Source organism: Aquarana catesbeiana, linkage group LG09 (assembly GCF_042186555.1).
Source record: "Aquarana catesbeiana isolate 2022-GZ linkage group LG09, ASM4218655v1, whole genome shotgun sequence".
NCBI lineage: Eukaryota > Metazoa > Chordata > Amphibia > Anura > Ranidae > Aquarana > Aquarana catesbeiana.
Genome location: NC_133332.1, coordinates 81,753,076 through 81,773,482, shown reverse-complemented (window position 1 = coordinate 81,773,482; position 20,407 = coordinate 81,753,076). Strand labels below are relative to the sequence as shown.

The 20,407-nt window shown below is 39.3% G+C and overlaps 1 protein-coding gene across 5 annotated transcripts; it reads right to left on the bottom strand.

The window, feature by feature from the left end:
* Nucleotides 1-2,144: 2,144 nt before the first annotated feature.
* Nucleotides 2,145-17,680, bottom strand: LOC141107854 (uncharacterized). 5 transcript variants are annotated; one of them, XM_073598881.1, is made up of 6 exons: nt 17,463-17,680; nt 10,254-11,447; nt 6,549-9,821; nt 3,612-5,114; nt 3,192-3,286; nt 2,145-2,878 (listed from the first exon to the last, which is right to left on the bottom strand). In XM_073598881.1, exons 1-6 carry the CDS (start codon nt 17,518-17,520, stop codon nt 2,816-2,818), a joined length of 6,186 nt encoding a protein of 2,061 aa, XP_073454982.1. In that variant the 5' UTR covers nt 17,521-17,680; the 3' UTR covers nt 2,145-2,815. The 5 variants fall into 5 exon arrangements, with proteins under 5 accessions (XP_073454982.1, XP_073454981.1, XP_073454983.1 ...); XM_073598880.1 differs by having other exon boundaries at nt 6,549-11,447; XM_073598882.1 differs by having other exon boundaries at nt 7,062-11,447; nt 17,463-17,679.
* Nucleotides 17,681-20,407: the final 2,727 nt, after the last annotated feature.

The window sequence follows — 20,407 nt, the reverse complement described above, 5'->3', positions numbered from 1 at the left end:
CCAAAATTTGAAAAAAAAAATGATGTGGGGGTCCCTCCCAAAATCCATGCTAGACCCTTATCCAAGCATTTTACTGCTTATTTTGGTGAATGTGTAGGGGTACAATGTACCCGATAGCCATTTGCATGGGGGGGCCGGATCTGGGGGCCCTCTTGTTAAAGGGGCTTCCAAATTCCGATAAGCTCCCCACCCGCAGACCCCCACAACCACTGGGCAAGGGTTGTGGTGATAAGGCCCTTTTCCCCATCAACATAGACAATACTCTATTAAGAATCCAAACACTTGTTCCACAGTGGGCATGGTTTACATGCTCGAGTGCAACTGTGGTTTACAATACATAGGGAGGACGTCTAGGCCCCTACATGTGCGCATAGGTGAGCACGTAAATACTATTAAAAAGGGTTAGTAACACATAATGTGTCCAAGAATTTTCATTTATGTCATAATAGGGACCAGAGGGGCTTAAAATTTTGGGGTGTTGAGAGGGATAAAAAGACTGGGGGGAGGGAATTTTATAGGACAATTGAGCAGAAGAGAATCGTATTGGATATTTGAGACCAAAGTTTCTGTGCCATTGGGTTTGAATGTTGAATTTGGCCTAAATTGTTTTATATCTGATCGTTAGTTTTAAATAATATTTTCTATATAATTTATAAACCAGATGATGGCCATGGATGATTTTATTATTAATTTTCAATTTATGGTTGAATTCTTAATAATTGTATTTATTTGCTGCTATTGTATTGGGGTTATGCAAAGTTTTCCAAGTTTTCTCTTGCACTTACCCTGGCAATTATATAATGTATGTTTTCAAATGCTTACCAATCACTTCCTGGTGAAGTTGGGTGAGTGGGCTGATTTCATGGTAACATGTATACAAAGGAGGGAACCTTTAGGCTGAGCCAGAAGTGGATGTTTATTCCTTGTAGGTGATTATGTGATGCATCGTGAGTATCCTAAAATATGGCATTGGCCACAGAGTAAAAATATGCGGGGAGGCGACGTGATTCCGTATCCGCTGACTAAGTCCCACAGGACCTAGCACTTAGGACAAGCCCACAGGATGTAGCGCAAGGAACGGAAGGAATCATGTGACATCACCTGTGGCCATCATCGTGGTTATACTGAATGCTTGTTTACCTGGCACTAGGTGATAGTGCCAGGTCTGTAAGTTTTATTCTGCAATTTTTAATAAAATAAGGTTTATACAGAAAGCACTAGATATCGCCCTCTGTTACATGTGCCATAACCGTTTGGAGATCTGGTATATTGCCATAAGGAGATCAGGATTTGGAATATCAGACCTACGCCCTTGTCCCTGCAAGTGGTCACCTCATTCATCGATGGGGATATTTACCCTTTATGGGAAGGCGCAATTGACCCATCTGTTCATTCAGAGGGTCCATGTTTTGAGGTGAGCGGCTAGTCACATCAAAGGTGGAGGCTCTGCACGTCACCGTTATGAATATACATCACGAGTGGTCACCACTTTGGGGAGTCTAATATATGGACTATATTTATTTTTTCTGTTTAGTTAATTATTGCTTTAACGCTGCACTAATTTCTTCGATATTATTGTGCTGGGATTTGGTTTCTTGACCCTGAGTGTTCAGCAGCTTTATTTATTTTTTTTTCTTAATTTGGATGGTAGCGCTGATTGATTTTCTGTATAATACCATTCATAGAATGCCTTGTAGTTTTTTTTCATTGAATGCAAAGCATTCTCTGGATAAGGTGAAGAGAAGGGGCTGTGACATCACAATCTCCACCCCATCCAATCAGTCAGCTGGCAAGTTGTAGCAGCAGGATTTCTAACAGACCACTTACCTTTTGCGATGGATGCACTCTTTTTCTGGCTAGACAAATGAGATGTCGCTCCTTGCTAGCAGGTGAGATTTTTCATTATTCCTGGCCAGCAAGGAAAAAAAAGCCTCTCCTCCAAGATTTAGCATCAGAATTGCCCCTCTGACATGGCCCTCAAAAAAAGGGGATTTTTTTTTAAGAAGACTTCCATATTTATGGTTGATGCATTAAATAGACTGTACCCCCTCAACCCTGAAAACTCAAAGTTGTGCTCACGGTAATGGTAAGTTTAATTATATTAGAAAAATATAACACTGCAGTTATGCATCCATAATAACATATAGCATTCAATGTAATACTTTATTCATTTTCACATAGCCGCATTGTTGCCATGTAATATTACAATAGTAATAAATATATTATACAGCAATATATCATACAAGCCACCCCTTGACTGGCTATGGTTTTGCCTGCAATACCAGTGTAGACCATCAGAGGCATATTTTCAAGTAGGCAATATTTAATGTATATAAAATATATATAAAATTATGACACACAGTGATCACCAGGATCATCCTTCACACTGATTTCCCATTTGATTGCATCCCACCCCCTGGCTGAACCTCTCTATAAATCTTATACAAGGCTTGGCAAATACTGGTACACTAGATCTAATTATTTTGAAGGTATAGTATGCTTGGAGTAGTACACGGCATTGATTTGTAGGCTTCAGTATTATAAAGTGGTGTCTAAGGAAGTATTTAGTACATCCTCTTGTGCTCAGTGGATATAGATGACACCACCATTCCAAGAACATGTAGCACCTTATCAATAGGAATAGACCTCTTGCATACCCAGTGAGTACACATCACTGTATTTCAGTCATAGGAATACACCTAATACAGCATGCCACCGTATTATATTATAGTTCATTCTAGTCCAATAGTCCACAAACTCTGCTTTTGTTGAATGTAAACATATTGAAAATGAAACAAGGTAATTGGGATTATCCTTATACCCTCACATTGGAAACATCATAACTGGTGGTAGCGAATCTTCTTATGCAGTAGGCAATCTGAAGGAGAAAGAAGGAGATTCAAATTAGCAAATGTTGCACATTTCAGTCATTCTCAAATATCTAACCATTATTAGTAGTAATTGTAGTACTAGTAATTATAATTAAAGTGATATACATAATGGCATTAGACAAAAATTACATTGGAGTGAGTGCTTTCAATGGACATCTTTTATTTGCTCTTAAGTGACTTATTTGCTAAAATAAAAATACTAAATATAGTGCAAACAAAATAATGAATATGCACCTCTCCCTCCGCCTGTAAATATAATATATCTACAGTATGTATCCCATGACTATTAAGGTCACTTACCAAAAATCCAAGAGCCAATATTGACACTAAGGTAAGGATCACGGCAAGACATATGAGAATGATGCCCCAGTCAGGAATGACGGTGGTTGATAATCCTGTAAACAATTGTAAACAGTGAGATTGCATGTTTGGGAAGGTCAGCACCCTCAAAACTCTCTTATTCTTCAGAGACTGTGACAGCAGATTCTCTGAACATGAGTAGTAGGGTTTTGCATTACTGATAACAAGGGGAGCATAACTCTGTTACTGCAGAAACAGAGGTGGGAACTCCAGTGAAGAGGTTCAGCTGCTGGAATTCGTATAGCTATAAAACAGTACTATAAACAAGTTTCCCTTCTAAGTAAATATCAGTTTAAGAAATACCTATTATTCAATTACTTTTTACTATCACTTTTTTATTAGTATTTATAGTGACCATACCTGTGCTTGCAGCAATAGTTGAATTTGTAGTTTTTGTATTAGTGGTCACTGTTGAGGTTCCTCCAGCTGTTGAAAATTGACTCTTATTTACAGTTACACTTGATGTCATAGTAGTTGAGGTTGTAGTGCTCGAACTGGTTGTCACCAACGTACTCGCTGTAGGATTACTTGTAGAAGTAGTGCTTAAACTGCTTGCCACTGAAGTTCTTGTCATAGAACTGTTTGTAAAAGCAGTGGTTGAACTGCTTGCCACTGAAGTTATTGTTGTAGGACTGCTTGTAGAAGTAGTGCCTGAACTGCTTGCCACTGAAGTTCTTGTTGTAGGAGTGCTTGTAGAAGTAGTGCCCGAACTGCTTGCCACTGAAGTTCTTGTTGTAGGAGTGCTTGTAGAAGTAGTGCTTGAAATGGTTGTCACTAATGTACTTGTTGTAGGACTGCTTGTAGAAGTATTTGAACTGCTTGCCACTGAAGTTCTTGTTGTAGGACTGATTGTAGAAGTAGTGCTTGAACTGCTTGCCACTGAAGTTCTTGTTGTAGAACTGTTTGTAGAAGCAGTGGTTGAACTGCTTGCTACTGAAGTTCTTGTTGTAGGACTGCTTGTAGAAGTAGTACCTGAACCGCTTGTCACTGAAGTTCTTGTTGTAGGAGTGCTTGTAGAAGAAGTGCCTGAACTGCTTGCCACTGCAGTCCTTGATGTAGGAATGCTTGTAGAAGTAGTGCTTGAACTGATTGTCACCAATGTACTGGTAGGACTGCTTGTAGAAGTATTTGAACTGCTTGCCACTGAAGTTCTTGTTGTAGGACTGCTTGTAGAAGTAGTGCTTGAACTGGTTGTCACTGATGTACTTGTTGTAGGACTACTTGTAAAAGTATTTGAACTGCTTGCCACCAATGTTCTTGTTGTAGGACTGCTTGTAGAAGTATTTGAACTGCTTGCCACTGAAGTTCTTGTTGTAGGACTGCTTGTAGAAGTAATGCTTGAACTGGTTGTCACTGATGTACTTGTTGTAGGACTGCTTGTAAAAGTATTTGAACTGCTTGCCACTGAAGTTCTTGTTGTAGGACTTCTTGTAGAAGTAGTGCTTGAACTGGTTGTCACTGATGTACTTGTTGTAGGACTGCTTGTAAAAGTATTTGAACTGCTTACCACCAATGTTCTTGTTGTAGGACTGCTTGTAGAAGTATTTGAACTGCTTGCCACTGAAGTTCTTGTTGTAGGACTGCTTGTAGAAGTGCTTGAACTTGTTTCCACTGATGTTCTTGCTGTAGAGCTGCTTGTAGAAGGAATGCTTGGACTTGAGAGGCTTGTATTGGAATGACTGATTGATGTGGTAGTGGGTGATGTATTTGGAATAGTTATTTTGGATGAGGAGCTAGTTAACATAGTTGAAGTTGCAGAACCACTACTAGTAGGAAATGGTATAGAACTTATAGTGGAAGGTGATTTGTTACTGGTTATTGTAGTAGATGTTGTTATAGTCTTGCTGGAAGTTGGGTTAATACCTGTTGAATTAGTAGAAGAAGGAGGGTTAGTAGTTGAAGTTTTCTGGTTATTAGTTGTAATAGCTGAAGTTGTAGATGTGAGTTTACTACTGGTTAAAGGAGAGATAGTGTTAGCAGTGGAAATACCCAGGCTAGTGGTTGCATTAGTTAAAAAGGTTACTGTGTTAGAGGAAGTTATTTTACTTGTAGTCAGGGTAGTTAACGTGGATGCACTGTTATTTGTATTTGTCTGCTTTGTGGGTACTGTAACTGAATATGTCACTGTGCTGGAGGATTTTGGATTGTTTGTGGTCAGAGTAGTAGGTGAAGTTGAAATAATAATGGAAGGTTTCTGGCTATTGGTACTGCTGGTTGGGAATGTCATTGTGTTGGCAGAGGTTACTAAGTTTGTTGGTTTAGTAGTGATTAAAGTGGTTGAATAAGATATAGTATTATTGGAAAGGTTTTGGCTATTGGTAAGAGGGATTGAAAATGTAGCTGTGTTGATGGAGGTTGACTTAGTTGTGGGCACTGTAGATAAAAAGGGAACAGTGTTACTGGTAGGTGTCAGATTAGTAGTTTTAGCAGATGACGTGGTAAATATGTTGCTGGATGATGTTTTAGTGGTTAAAATGGTTGAAGGTGATATAGGTACAGTGTTGGTAGTAGATAGATTTTGACTACTAGTTGTTGTAACTATAAATGGTGAAGTATTAGAGAAGGTTGGGTTATTAGTAGTAAGCGTAGATGAAGAAGATACATGAGTGGTACTAGAAGTCTTCTGGCCAGTGGTTGCTGAGTACCCCGCTGTTTTGGTGGGGGTTGATGCAGTATTTGTCAAACTACTTGTTGAATATGAAAAATTATTAGTGGAAGTTGTACTGCTTGTCACAGTAGATGAAGGTGCAACTACATTAGAGGAGGTTAGGTTATTAATTATAGTAGTTGAAGGAGGTACAGTAATACTGGAAGATGGCTTCTGGCTATTGGTTGCAGTAAATAGGGATAAAATTGTGTTCAGGGAAGTTAGTTCACTAGTGGTTAAAGTAGCTGAAGAAAATACAGTGTTACTACTGGAAGCTGTTGTTTTGTTTGTAACAATAATGGAAGATGGCACAGTGTTGCTTGATGTAGGTGTGCTACTGGTCAATACAAACAATGAAGTTTGTTTACTGTATGGTGAAATGAAAGAGGTCACAGTGCTGATAGATGCTGCGGTGTTGATAGTAGAAGCTATTTGGCTACTTGTTGCTAATGTATTAGAAGATGTCACAGTAGTGGTTGATGCTTGAGTTCCAGTAGAAGATGTTGGATGTGATGATGGTGATGACTGGCTGTTGCTTACACTATTTGAAATTGATGTTTGCCCAATTATAGATGTGTAACCTGCCAACGTGCTTGATGAAACTACATGGTTAACAGTAGAAGGAGTTAGGCTGCTTGTTGCCAAATTACCAAAAGATGTGCCTGTGGCGATTGATGTTGGAGTACTAGATGAAGATAGATATGGGACACCTGATGGCAGCTTGCTACTACTTCCAGTATTTGAAGCTGATGTGTGATCAGTGGTAGGTGTGCTACCAGACAAAGTAGTTGATAAAATGGTATTCGTAATGATAGAAGCTGTTTGGCTGCTTGTTGCTAGAGTACTAAAAGTTCCAGTAGCAGTTGATGTTTGTTTTCCAGGAGAAGATGTCAGTGTTGAATATGTTGATGATGGGCTGTTGCTTACAAAATTTGAAACGGATGTGTGCCCAGTTGTAGGTGTGCTACCTGTCAATGTAGTTGATAAAACTGAAGTGTTAATAGTAGAAGGTGTTTGGCTGCTTGGTGCTAATGTACTGGAAGATGTACCAGTAGCAGTTGACCCTTGGGTTATAGAAGAAGATATCAGTGGTGATGATGCGGATGACTGACTGTTGCTTGCAGTATTTGTAATTGATGGGTTAATTGTTGTAGATGTGCTACCTGAAAAAGTAGTTGATGATGCTGAATTGGAAATTGTAGAAAGTGTTTGGCCATTTGCTGCAGAAGTACTAAGAGATGTCCCGGTGGCAGTTGATGCAGGAATACCAGATGAAGATAGATATGGGACACCTGATGGCAGCTTGCTGCTACTTCCAGTATTTGAAGCTGATGTGTGATCAGTGGTAGGTGTGCTACCAGACAAAGCAGTTGATAAAATGGCATTCGTAATGATAGAAGGTGTTTGGCTGCTAGTCGCTAGAGTACTAAAAGTTCCAGTAGCAGTTGCTGTTTGTTTTCCAGGAGAAGCTGTCAGTGGTGAAGATGTTGATGATGGGCTGTTGCTTACAAAATTTGAAACAGATGTGTGCCCAGTTGTAGGTGTGCTACCTGACAATGTAGTTGATAAAACTAAAGTGTTAATAGCAGAAGGTGTTTGACTGCTTGGTACTAATGTACTAGAATATGTACCAGTAGCAGTTGACCCTTGAGTTACAGAAGAAGATATCAGTGTTGATGATGCAGATGACTGGCTGTTGCCTGCAGAATTTGTAATTGATGGGTTAATTGTTGTAGGTGTGCTACCTGACAAAGTAGTTGATGATGCTGAATTGGTAATTGTAGAAAGTGTTTGGCCATTTGCTGCAGAAGTACTAAGAGATGTCCCTGTGGCAGTTGATGTAGGAGTACCAGATAAAGCTTTATATGTGATACCTGATGACTGCATGGTGCTGCTTCCAGTATTTAAAGCTGTTGTATGCCCAGCTGTAGGTGTGCTTCCTGGCAATGTGCTTGATGGACTTGCAGTGGTAACTGTGGAAGCTGTTTGACTGCTTGTTGGTACTAAAACAGAAGACGTTCCAGTGCCAGTAGATATTGCAGCTCCAGTGGAGTATGCTGTAGGTGATGATGATAGGGGCTGGCTAATGCTTACAGTATTGGAAGTTGAAGTGTAACCACTTTGTGTGCTATTTGTCAATGTGTTTGCTGAAACTGAAGGGCTAAGAGTAGAAAGTGCTTGACTGTTTAATGTTACAGTACTGGAAGATGGCCCAGTAGAGGTTGATGTTGAAGTACCCGATGATAATATGCTGCTGCTTCCAGTATTTGTAGATGATATGACTTCTGCAGTAAATAAAGTTGTCTTAGTTGGAATTGAGATTGAACTGCTAGTAGAAGGAACCACAGAGGTCCCTGATAGAACTGTGCTGCTGCTTCCAGTGTTTGAAGTAGAAAAATTAGTAGATGTTGCTTGACTGCTGGTTGCTGTGGTGACCAATGTTGCAGTGGTGCTTGATGTTAGAGAACCAGTAGAAGATGTCACTGTGGTACCTTGTGGGGATGATTGAATGACGCTTATTGTATTTGAAGTTTGTGTGTTTCCAGCTGCAGATGTGCTACTTGTCCCTGTAGCTGATGAAACAATATTAGTAGTTGAAGCAGTGTTACTACTGGAAAATGTTGCTGTAGTTGAAGATGCAAGAACACTAGTTACACTTATGGTTGATATGCCACTGGTTACGACGGATTGACTGCTTGGCACTATAGTAGCTGAAAGTGGCTGGCCACTGGTTCCAGTAGATATAGTTAAGCTGCTAAATACCCCAAGACTAGAAAATGTTTCAGTGTTGGCTGATGAGGACTGTGTACTGGGGTTAGTAAATTTTGTTATGCCACTTGTTACAATTGATTGGCTGGGTAGTTCTGTGACAGAAGAAGTAAATACATTACCCGTAGATGTCTGGTTGCTGGTTGCGGTAGGTAAACTGCTAAACTGTGAAGATGTTCCGCTGCTTGATGAAGGTGATTGGCTAATCGTCTCAGTTGTCAGTGATGAAATGCTGCCGGTAAGAACTGACTGACTGCTTGCACCTAGATTTGAAGATGTGAATACATTGGTTGATGCTGATTGAATACTTGATGTGGAAGTTCCAGTGTTGCTGCTAAATACAGCATGGCTACTTGTGCCAAGTAGCGAGGATGTTATTGAGCTGGCCAAAGATGATTGGGTACTTGACTCAGTATTCAGGTTTAATATGCTGCTGGTTTTGATAGACTGGCTGCTTGGTTCAGAAATAGAAGACATGAAAACATTGGTTGTGGTTGGTTGGTTACTTGTTTTTGCAGTTAAAGCAGAGTTACTGGATACAGTTTGACCATTTGTGCCCAGACTTGAAAATGTTTCAGAGCTAATAGATGGCGGTAGACTGCTGATTGCTGTCGCAGCTCCAGTGGAATAAGTTGTAGGAGATGATGGTAAGGACTGGCTAATGCTTACCGTATTGGAAGTTGCAATATAAACACTTGGTGTGCTATTTGTCAATGTTTCTGCTGACGCTGAAGTGCTAAGAGTAGAAAGTGCTTGGCTGTTTAATGTTACAGTACTGGAAGATGGCCCAGTAGAGGTTGATGTTGGAGCACCCGATGATAATATGCTGCTGCTTCCAGTATTTGAAGATGATGTGGCACTAGTTTCTGTAGTAAATAAAGTTGTCTTAGTTGGGGTTGGGATTGAAGTGCTAGTAGAAGGAACCTCAGAGGTACCTGACAGAACTGTGCTGCTGCTTCCAGTGTTTAAAGTAGAAAAATGAATAGATGCTGTTTCACTGCCGGTTGCTGAGGTGGCCAATGTATCAGTCATACTTGACATTAGAGTACCAGCAGAAGATGTCACTGTGGTGCCTGATGGGGATGACTGAATGACACTTATGGTATTTGAAGTCTGTGTGTTTCCAGCTGCAGATGTGCTACTTGTACCTGTAGCTGATGAAACAACATTATTAGTTGAAGCAGTGTGACTACTGGAAAATGTTGCTGTAGTTGAAGACGTGGGGACACTAGTGGAAGGTATAAATGTGTTGTCTGATGTTAGTGTACTGCTGTTTTCAGTATTTGAAGCTGGTGTGGAATAACTAGTGCTGGTAACAGTATTTATTATGATAGGGGATTGATTATTAGTTACACTTATGGTTGGTATGACACTGGTTACAACTGATTTACCGCTTGGCACTATAGTAGCAGAAAGTGGCTGGCTACTGGTTCCAGTAGATATAGATGAGCTGCTGAATACCCCAAGACTAGAAAACGTTTCAGTGTTGGCTGATAATGACTGTGTCCTGGGGTTATTAAATGTTGTTATGCCATTTGTTACAATTGATTGGCTGTTTGGTTCTGTGACAGAAGTAAATGCATTACCTGTAGATGGCTGGTTGCTGGTTGCGGCAGCTAAACTGCTAAACTGTGGAGATGTTCTGCTGCTTGATGAAGGTGATTGGCTAATTGTTTCAGTTGTCAGTGATGAAATGCTGCCGGTAAGAACTGACTGACTGCTTGCACCTAGGTTAGAAGATGTGACTACATTGGCTGATAATGGTTGAATACTTGAAATGGCAGTGCCAGTGGAGCTGCTAAATACAGCATGGCTACTTGTGCCAAGTAGAGAAGATGTTATTGAACTGGCTGAAGGTGATTGGCTACTTGTCTCAGTATTCAGAGTTGATATGCTGCTGGTTTTGATAGACTGGCTGCTTGGTTCAGAAATAGAAGATGTGAAAACATTGGCTGTGGTTGGTTGGTTACTTGTTTTAGCAGTAAAAGCGGAGTTACTGGATACAGTTTGACCACTCGTGCCCAGACTTGAAAATGTTTCAGAGCTGATAGATGGCGGTAGACTGCTGGTTTCAGTATTGAGTGATGTTAGACTTCCAGTTACAGGTGGTTGACTACTGCTTACTGAATTTGAAGAACTGAGTTCAGTTGAAGATGGCTTGTATGCAGTTTGAGTGGCTGTACTACTGGTAAAGACAGTTGAGCCACTTATTCCATTGCTGGAAGATGTTGCCAGATTGGTTGAAAGTATTTGACTACTTGATTCAAATGATGCAGTTACTACTGTGTTAGTTACTGACTGACTAATTGTTCCAGTACTTAAGGGTATTGCTGTACTCTGTGTGCTAGTCAAAGGTCCTGTGCTGGCTGTTAATGTTACTGGATTTGTTGACACTGATAACACACTAGTTCCAGAGATAGGTGTTGATGTTAAGGGGCTACTTGTCCCAGTATCAAAAGGTGTCACAGTGTTAGTTGATGACAAAAATGTACTTGTGCTGCTACTAGTAGAAGATGTTGAACTACTGGTGGAAACTGTAGGAGCACTGACTGCAGTACTAGAAGATATGCTAGTTGATGTGGGCTGTTGAGTGCTGGTTTTAGTGGTAGTTGCAGTCACTGTGGTACTGACAGCTGTAGAAGCTGTTGTTGGAGAAGGTGTAGGACTCAATGCATTGCTTATCTGGTTTATCAAATTTGCTATAGCTTGAGCCAGGGATGCAATGATACTATTAATGGCCTGAAGTATTGCGCTAGTAGTCTGTGCTTCAACAGGAGACGCTGTAAAAAATAAAAAATGGTTATTTATTATATGGAAACCATAGATGTTTAAATGTTTGTCTTTTGAACATTATTAGCAATGTATCTTTATGTGGCCTTTAATGCATTGTCACTATATACTGAAATATTTCTTGGCACTAGTCACAGGGCTTTCTGTTGCGCGCCCCCCCCCCCCCCCCCCAAACCTGCTTGATCTCTGCAGCATGTTTTACATAAGTAGCAGTATGGATCTTTTTTTAAATGTCATGAAACAAATACAGTTGTAATATGTCAACATTTCAAAGTGTAAAATACCTTGTATTAATTTTATTAAAACATGTATTGGTGGGTTCTTGTATTTGAATGAGTTTTTAGGCGAACCCATAAAAAATTCAAATCCAACTATTCATTATAAAATCAGTAAAGTCAAAAAATATTTAGCTCAAAAAGGCTGATTGTAGCATTTTACCAATAAGGAAAGCACTTAATTAAACCTAATGTAGCCCCTTAAAAAGGTATTCTTCTCAGTTCATAACTATGTTTAGTATATCAGTGGGAAAGCTACTTGAATATCACCAGCCTGATCACTGACCTAAGATAGAGGTCAGAAAATATTACAGTCAATAAAACTAGGCATGTATACTTGTATCCTGGATGAACACCACTACCACTGGCCTAAATTGGAATGGACAATAGCAAACAGTTGGGAAAATCAAGTCCAGCCAATCAATTCTTCCCCCGAGATAAAAGGACCATGGGGATGCCTCTGGAGAATGAACTGTGCCTGAAGGCATGCAATCATGTCCCAATCATGTCCCGATTAATCTTGTCTCTATAGGAAACTTAAAGAGGAGTTCCACCCATATAAAAGTCAGCAGCTACAAAAAATGTAGCTGCTGACTTTTATTAATCGACACTTACCTGTCCCATGGTCCAGCGATTCGGGTGAACAAAGCTCCACTCCTCTCCCCCTACTCTCTGTGGCGTCGGCATTGTCACTGTGGGTGCCCAGCTGTGGCTTCACAGCCGGGCATGCACTGCGCATGCGCGAGCCGCGCTGCACACTGTGACTGGCCGGGCAATCATCTGGGACCTGTGATGTATCCCAGATGATTGTCGAAAGGGAGGGGGGAAAGGTGAACTTCCTTCCGGCGCCATGGTGCCACGGGAGGAAGTGGGAGCTGGATCCCTCTAAAAAGTGGGTATGCGCCCCCCCCCCAAAAAAAAATGACATGCCAAATGTGGCATGTCAGGGGGGTCACCTTCACTTAAAGCGGAAGTTCCATTTTTGGGTGGAACTCTGCTTTAAGGATGTTCATAGATGTCCCAGTTAGTACAAGCAGTGCTTCCGATTTGAGCATTACATAGGAAAACCAGGCCAACTGCAAACTTTAAAAGTGAAACAGCAAGCTTCTCTGGTGGTCAGAGGGCTTTTCTGTCACACCTAAAGATTTTAGGACCTCATATGTGGGTGGGACCCTATCATTTCCTCTTCTATATATATTGTATATGACATTACACACTTATGAGCATCCTTTGGCTACCTTTCAGATGTAGGTGAATGTTTTTGCTTCTGCTAAAGATACAATAATATGTGCTCATTCTGTGAAGCAATGCTAGTAACCATAAACATTTGTATACACAAAAACCAAAGCGTGACCTGCTAGGTGTAAAACTCAATCAATGTGTGTAAATAATGTGGTTAACCAAGGTGTGGAAGTGCATACAATTCATATGGAAGTCATGTGATCTTTAACATGAGTAATAACATGACTAATATATCAGTAACTGTTTGACCTGTACAGTAGCTGAGAAGATAAGATAATGGATGATTGATAAGCCACAGGACAGTGTCACCAGTTAAACAATAAAAAAGACAAATGTTGCCATTGATGTATCTAGGGTGTAGCTTGCTAATTAAATATCTATTGTTGCTTGACATTTCTTTCTACTGTGGCAAGCTGCTATTGATAGAAATGGTGTAATGTTAATTCAATAACAATTTAAAACATTTAGTAGGTGTTATCCCAACCTAAAATGGAATATTAGTTTTCAATCAATACAGAGTTGAAACTGACTGGCTTCTCTGCTGCAACAGAAGTCTCAACCGGGTCAGTTTATGCTTTGCGATCATGTTGCCCTGCTGAATATTACTTTTTCATTACCAAAAACTACAAATCTGTGCATTTGTCTTATATTGGACAAATATGCAGACTGAAAGGGTCAGCACTCCCTAAAGTGATATTTCAGATTTTGTTAAATAGTTGAGAAATGAACCACCTGACCTATTGGTTAGATCTTTGCACTGGGTCTGCACACCTGCTGTGCCCTTCATAATGGGTTCCCACTTTCCTTTCTTCTTGATTTTATATCTATTTTACATTGTGGAGAATATAACAGGAAGAGTAGGCACATGAAAACATGGCCAGGAACACCCAAAACTCCCAGGCAGGCAGTATCAAAGTTGAAAAGGCAGAGGGATCTCCTTACTGGAGTATCCAGGAAGCCAGGAGCTAATTAGCTATCCATGCCAATACTCTTGGATTGAACAGGTCTTTAGCATATGTCAACTTTTTTGAATGTACGCCTATATCAACATCGGCCTTTTTATACAGTCTATATTAGTCTAATTCTGTGCATTTTATAGGTTCCGGTCATCACACCATGTAGACAAAGTGATACATGCATCCACTGATACAAACTAAATCCAAATACTGAAAATATTTTATCTAATTTAAAACAGTATTATGCATCCATGTATGAGAAAGAAAGTGTACACAAGATGCCAGCTATTACCTTGAGACAAAACAGACTTTTCTGTGCTCCTCTCTGATTTAGTTTCACCTTGTTACTGGGGCTTGACTTTCCCTGACATAAATTACTGTAAGTTCTACCAATCCTGTGTCTATACTATCTCATTAAAACAAGCAAAACTTGAGGTCCTCCTCAGAATTATGTGAAATGGCGTGTACACACGAGCGGACTGAACTCCGAAGGACTTTTTGACGGACTTTCAACGGAGTTCTAACGGGGTTCCGACGCAACAGACTTGCCTACACACGATCACACCAAAGTCCGACTGATTCGAACGTGATGACGGACGACCGGACTAGAATAAGGAAGTTCATAGCCAGTAGCCAATAGCTGTCCTTGTGTAGTTGTTCGTCCGTCAGACTAGCATACAGACGAATGGATTTTTCGACCGGACTCGAGTCCATCGGAAAGATTTGAAACATGTTCAATTTCTAAAGTCCGTCTGATTTTTCGACAGCAAAGGTCCGATGAAGCCCACACATGATCTAATTGTCCGGCGGATTTGTTCCGCCGGACCTTTGCTGATGAAAAGTCCAGTCGTGTGTACACGGCATTACAAGTAACAAGTGTTAAAACATGCATTTTAAAACGTACCGCAATGCGCTGTGGTGTCATTCATCATGAATAGAAGCCCAGTGCACTAAACAGACATCCAGTGGCATGTGTTTAAAATGAAATAAGTAAATATTAGTCTATTATTACATAGCAATTCTTTACACACAGATACACGTGTCTGTGTGTATTCAGCACCTTTTTTTTATGATTTACCACACTGCTTATAAAAGACATTTAGGCAAATTATTTTACAAGGCAACTGTGTTCTATCTTAAAGCACAATGCCGGCCCAAGCTTCATAAAAAAAGTGTAAAACATAGAAAAAAGTAAATGCACAGTATACGCGTGTCTGTGTGTGTGCATGTATGTATTCAATATTTATATATAAAATCTCCAAAAAAATAAATAAAAACATTCCTTGACAAAATGAATCCCCAGGTTGCAACAATGATAACATTTGTGTTTATTGCACAGGCAAAAAAAGCTCACATAATTGAACCCAAATATTATTTACAATTTAAGCTACCATTAACCTATAAAAAGTCACAGGTGTGCTTATTTTTGCCCTTGTTCATCCGACTTAATCTTACCCAAATGTTATGCTAACAGTTTATGCAATTCTTTTTCCCCCCTGCTCACATCGTAATGTAAAGCGGAAAGGGGAATAATCTCCTGAAATAAAACGTTCACTTTGAGCTTTGCCATCCTACTATGCTACAAAAAAGTCTAATATGATATCATGTTGATATTTATATTTTGTGGTAAATATATAGAGGTGTGCAAATTACACCCTTGTTGCATTGGGAAAAATAACAGAACAAAACATTTCTTTCTATTTTTTTACTATTTATTTCCAATAAAATCAAGGAATTAAATACTGTATATGTTTCCAAACTTGATACCAAATTAAAGAGCTATCTGCCCCCTTCAAAAAAAAAAAAAATGTATAATACACTGGGGTAGGCTGAAAATGCTAAAAAGTTTATTATGAGGAACTGAGATATCTCAAAAACAAAAGAAAAAAGTGGCTAACTACATTTACATGACCCTATGTGATAGAGTAATTAACAATCAGATTATTATGGTAAAAATTAACTCCAGAGAAAATGTTTTGTCTTTGCTTTAGAGAGGGTGTGGAAGAATGTGACCCTCCATCAGGTTTTAGCTGTGTCCCCTCCGGGAACGTTCCACTCAATTCAAGTATAGTCATTGGGAAATGAGGGGACATTTGAATGAATAAAAATATGGGCACCAATATATAGACTTATCAGAGGTTCTACTCCTTCCCTAATCTACTCTACCCAACAAAATGGCCAGAGATATACTTCAAGGAGCTGTTAATAAAACTAACATTGACATTCTTATGTCTGCAGAGACATGGTATATTTGATGAACATATGCAACCTATCTGTACAGGTTGTTGTTAGCTGTGATATCTATGATTAAAATAAACCTGTGCTTTGCCATGCAGGACAAAGCAACAGGTTTACTTCATTCCCCCCTCTCCAGTAGCACAAACTCACCATCTGTCCTCTATTCACCTGCTGCATCCTTCAGCAGGCGGGAGGGGAAAAAAAAAAAAAACCTCTTACACCAGCACTGTCAAACAGTAAAAGTCTATTGTCCTACGTAAGCTGCATCTTGGGTGACTCATTTCTTACACAGGATAACTTCTGCTCCAAGCAGTCAAAATTAACAGCAGGAGCTGATTATGTGCTGCTGATAGAGTGAGCCCATTGCTTTGCCCTGCGGGTTCACATTTTCATTTGTGAGAAGTTGATCGATCTATCACAAATGGGCTTGTTGGAAAATTTGTATTCGATCAGCACTGTGGCCAATCATCTGCAGGTCTGATCAGTGTATTCTGATAGCGGAAGTATCCCTTCTGTCAGAATACGAAAGCACAGCATTGAGGATTCCTCTTTCTTTCTGCCTCTCTTGTGTGGATGGGGAAATTGGTTCAGTTTTTTTGATCAGCCCAGTGGCTGATCGAAAAAAGAAAAAAAAAACGGATCCATCTATGGCTGACTTAAGGAGCACAATAACAAAAAATGGATAATGAAGAAGAGCATTTTTTTAATTCAAATGTTAAAAAAAAAAAAAAAAAGATTTTCATGACAGTAGAAGCTATATTAGCACAGCAGGGGACTCTTTTTGCAAACACACAATTGCCTTCCTATCCAAGCACTCTATTAAATAGAAGTACCAAGTATCACTTTGTTGCATCTTTTATGGCAAAGAATATTTTGATTACAATAGAGAAGACCACAAAATGTACATAAACCCCATATATCTCTCTTCTGTCCAGTTATCGAAATCATTACATATACACATGTGAATGTTATTCATACACCTTCACAAAATGCATATAGTGAATTATATTTAAGGTGTGGGGTATAGAATTCATTTGTATAATCTTTAAAAGTGACAGACAGTAATTATCTAATATTCATTATCTCATTATGCAGAATCAGCTATGTGCTGGAAAATACAGCCCCTGCTATTCATTATCTCTTTACATTTGTTCAGTAACTGTTTCATATTACAGTTTTACTGGGCTATTTACTGTTATCAGTTATAAAAAAGACACTAGTCATTATTTTCTGTAATAAACACTCTAATAAAAATAAATAAATAAATTGTTAAAAAAGCAAAGAGTTTTCTTACCACACGACAGCAGTAGAATTCCAAAGGTAAAAAAGGTGGCAGTCCCCGAAAGATACATGTTCAATAAATATTAAATTAAGATACTCCGTAAAAAAATTGGCAACGATAATATTGGCAAAGTTTCAGAACCTGGTAATATAGTATTGTACTAGGTTCCCTGTTCTAGCAATGCTGAAAGTATTAAAAGCTCTGTCTGTGCTTTTATATATATGTGTACAGACATATAGATATAGATTTGATGAGCAGGGAGTGCTCTAGGGTGTGTGTGATCTGTGACATCATACATACCAATCACAAGTAACAGATTTGCTCCTAGAGCTAGATAACGAAGAGGGAGGTTAAGGGTGAATCAACATCTAAATATAGATGGAAATAAAGGAAGGTGTCGGCATCACAGATTGGTATTTGTACTTCTATCTCCTAAACATTCTGCTCTGTACTTCATGTGATACCCTAGAGAGTTTTGGTAATAGAGTCTCCTCAATCACCTGCACACATTGTTATGGCAGGAAAATCACCAGATTATCAATTTGATTACTATATAATTTGCTAAAGATTGTACAAACATTATATATATATATATATATATATATATATATATATATATATATATATATATATATATTACAGAATAATAATATTTAGAATAAAAAAATAATAATTCACAATTTACCAATTTTCCCAAATTTAAAGTAATTCACTTGTCATTAGTGTCTAATTTTTTTTTAACTTTGGATAGAATGGTGAGGGATTAGACCTTATGTCAGTTTATATTGCTGGGGAGATTCACTGTTCATTGTTTCACTGTTTTCCTGGTATTGCCACTGGGACAGAAAGTGGTAAGAAATCCAAAATTTTAAAATGGCACATTGTGTCTAATTGAATTTGCTTTGACATACCTTAGACATTAGCCTTAGGGGTAGACTGCTTAGGTGGAATTTGCTTGAAAAAAAAATGCACAACCAAAATTCCCTATTGAAGAAAAAAGCTTCAGTATCTAATATGTTCTTGAAGGGACATTTTTGGCACAAAAGGTCAAGTATAATTTAAAAGATTAATTTAAAACATCCTCAAAGCCACTGTAATCTCATCTTCCTCTAGTACATTTAGCCAAATAGACAAAACCTCTGAAAATGTTACAATTTCTATGTATATTTTTGACAGCATAAAAAGGGTCAGTTCTAGTGACTCCTACTTGCCACTGAAACATGAAGTGAGAGGAAATCTTCCATTGTGTACACTTATTCCAGTGAGGGAAAAAGGATGATTTTCCCTCACTGGGGAGTGATTAACCTTCTCTTCCTGTGGTGCATTTGGAATAACAAATAAACAATGAAATGTGCACCAAGCTAAATGACAAGTCAAAAACTTCTGTATGCTATGCTGTCAATGGCAATGTTACCCCAATAGTACCTACTTTCAGTGACTACACCAACAATCTCTATTGATAAATCAATAAAATTTGCTAGACCAACCCAAAATCATAATCATAATCATTGATTATATTGTAAGAATTAAAAATATTAACACCACTAATCCCTAAAGGTCTGACATTTTGTGCATAATTCATATTTCAATATAAATACATTCATAACAAATTCACATACATAAGTTAATTTGTCAATTCAACTCCATTGAATCTGAATGTCAATTTGGAGAGAATACAGTTTTTGAGCACACTGGTTTGCAAAAAAGCAGATGTACTACACATTGATTTATACACCAATTACAGAAGATGCCAATTCGATCTCTTTTACGTAATCATTGCTTTTGAGACTGACCGGTGAGGTCAAAATTCAGGAGACAATCTGTTGTGAATTTCAAACATTTTTAGGACACTTTCTCCAAATCCTTCTCTGAATTATTTACATGTTCATTGGCAAATTCAGACAAGCCTGCACATGTGCCTTGTGGGCATTGCAGGCTTTCAATCCATGGTGACGTATTGTGTTACAAATGGCTTGTTTGGTAACTGTGGTCCCAACTGCCTTGAGATCATTCACAAGCTCTTCCCATGTAGTTTTGGGCTGATTCCTCACTTTTCTTATGATCATCCTTACCCCATGAGCCGAAATCTTGCATGGAGCTCCAGCCCGAGGGCGGTTGATGGTTATTTTGTATTTCTTCCATTTGTGAATAATTGCTCCAACAGTTGACTCCTTCTCACCAAGCTTCTTGCTGTTGGTCTTGTAGCCCATTCCAGCCTTATGCAGGTCTACAATTTTGTCCCTGATGTCCTTTGACAGCTTTTTTTGGGCGTCCCCATGATGATGAGGTGTGAATGGAAGAAAGAGATTCTGTGGACAGGTGTCTTTTATACACCTAACGAGTTGTCATTAGGCGCACCTTCTTAAATTGACAGGACTAATCTGTGTACCACATGAGCACATGCTGTATCCAGTCTGTGGGAGTGTCAGGGCTAGGCTCAGCCCTTCCTTCTCAGAGTAGGCCACTCAGCTGTCGGTTAATTGCCAGCTCCAATCTTTTTCACAGTGTCTCCCCTGATGATGATATCCTGTTCGTCAGTCCTGCTTTTTACTTAAGCTGTTCAGTTCAGTCCCTCTCTGCCTTCACCTGGGTCAACACATCCAGAGACTCTCTCCTGTGAACCTGTTGAAGACTTGCTTGGCTGACATCCCTTCTGGTTCCTGATCCTGCTTGCTGTTCCTCTACGCTGATTCTCCAGTTTCCTGATTTCCTGGCCTGTCCTGAAGTACGGTGATCTCTGGCACCCTGACGTCCTGGCTTGTCTGACTTCCTTTCCTCTCAAGGCCCACTTTATCCAGACACCATCATTCCTATGTCACAGAACACACAGGAGGAGAGAGGGGAGGAGGATGAGGAGGAGGATTCTGGCACTTTCATAGGCTTTGAAGAAGAGGAAGACATGCATCAATCTGTAAGCGATGGCTTTCCAACCCCAGAATCCTTGGGAGTAGTACATG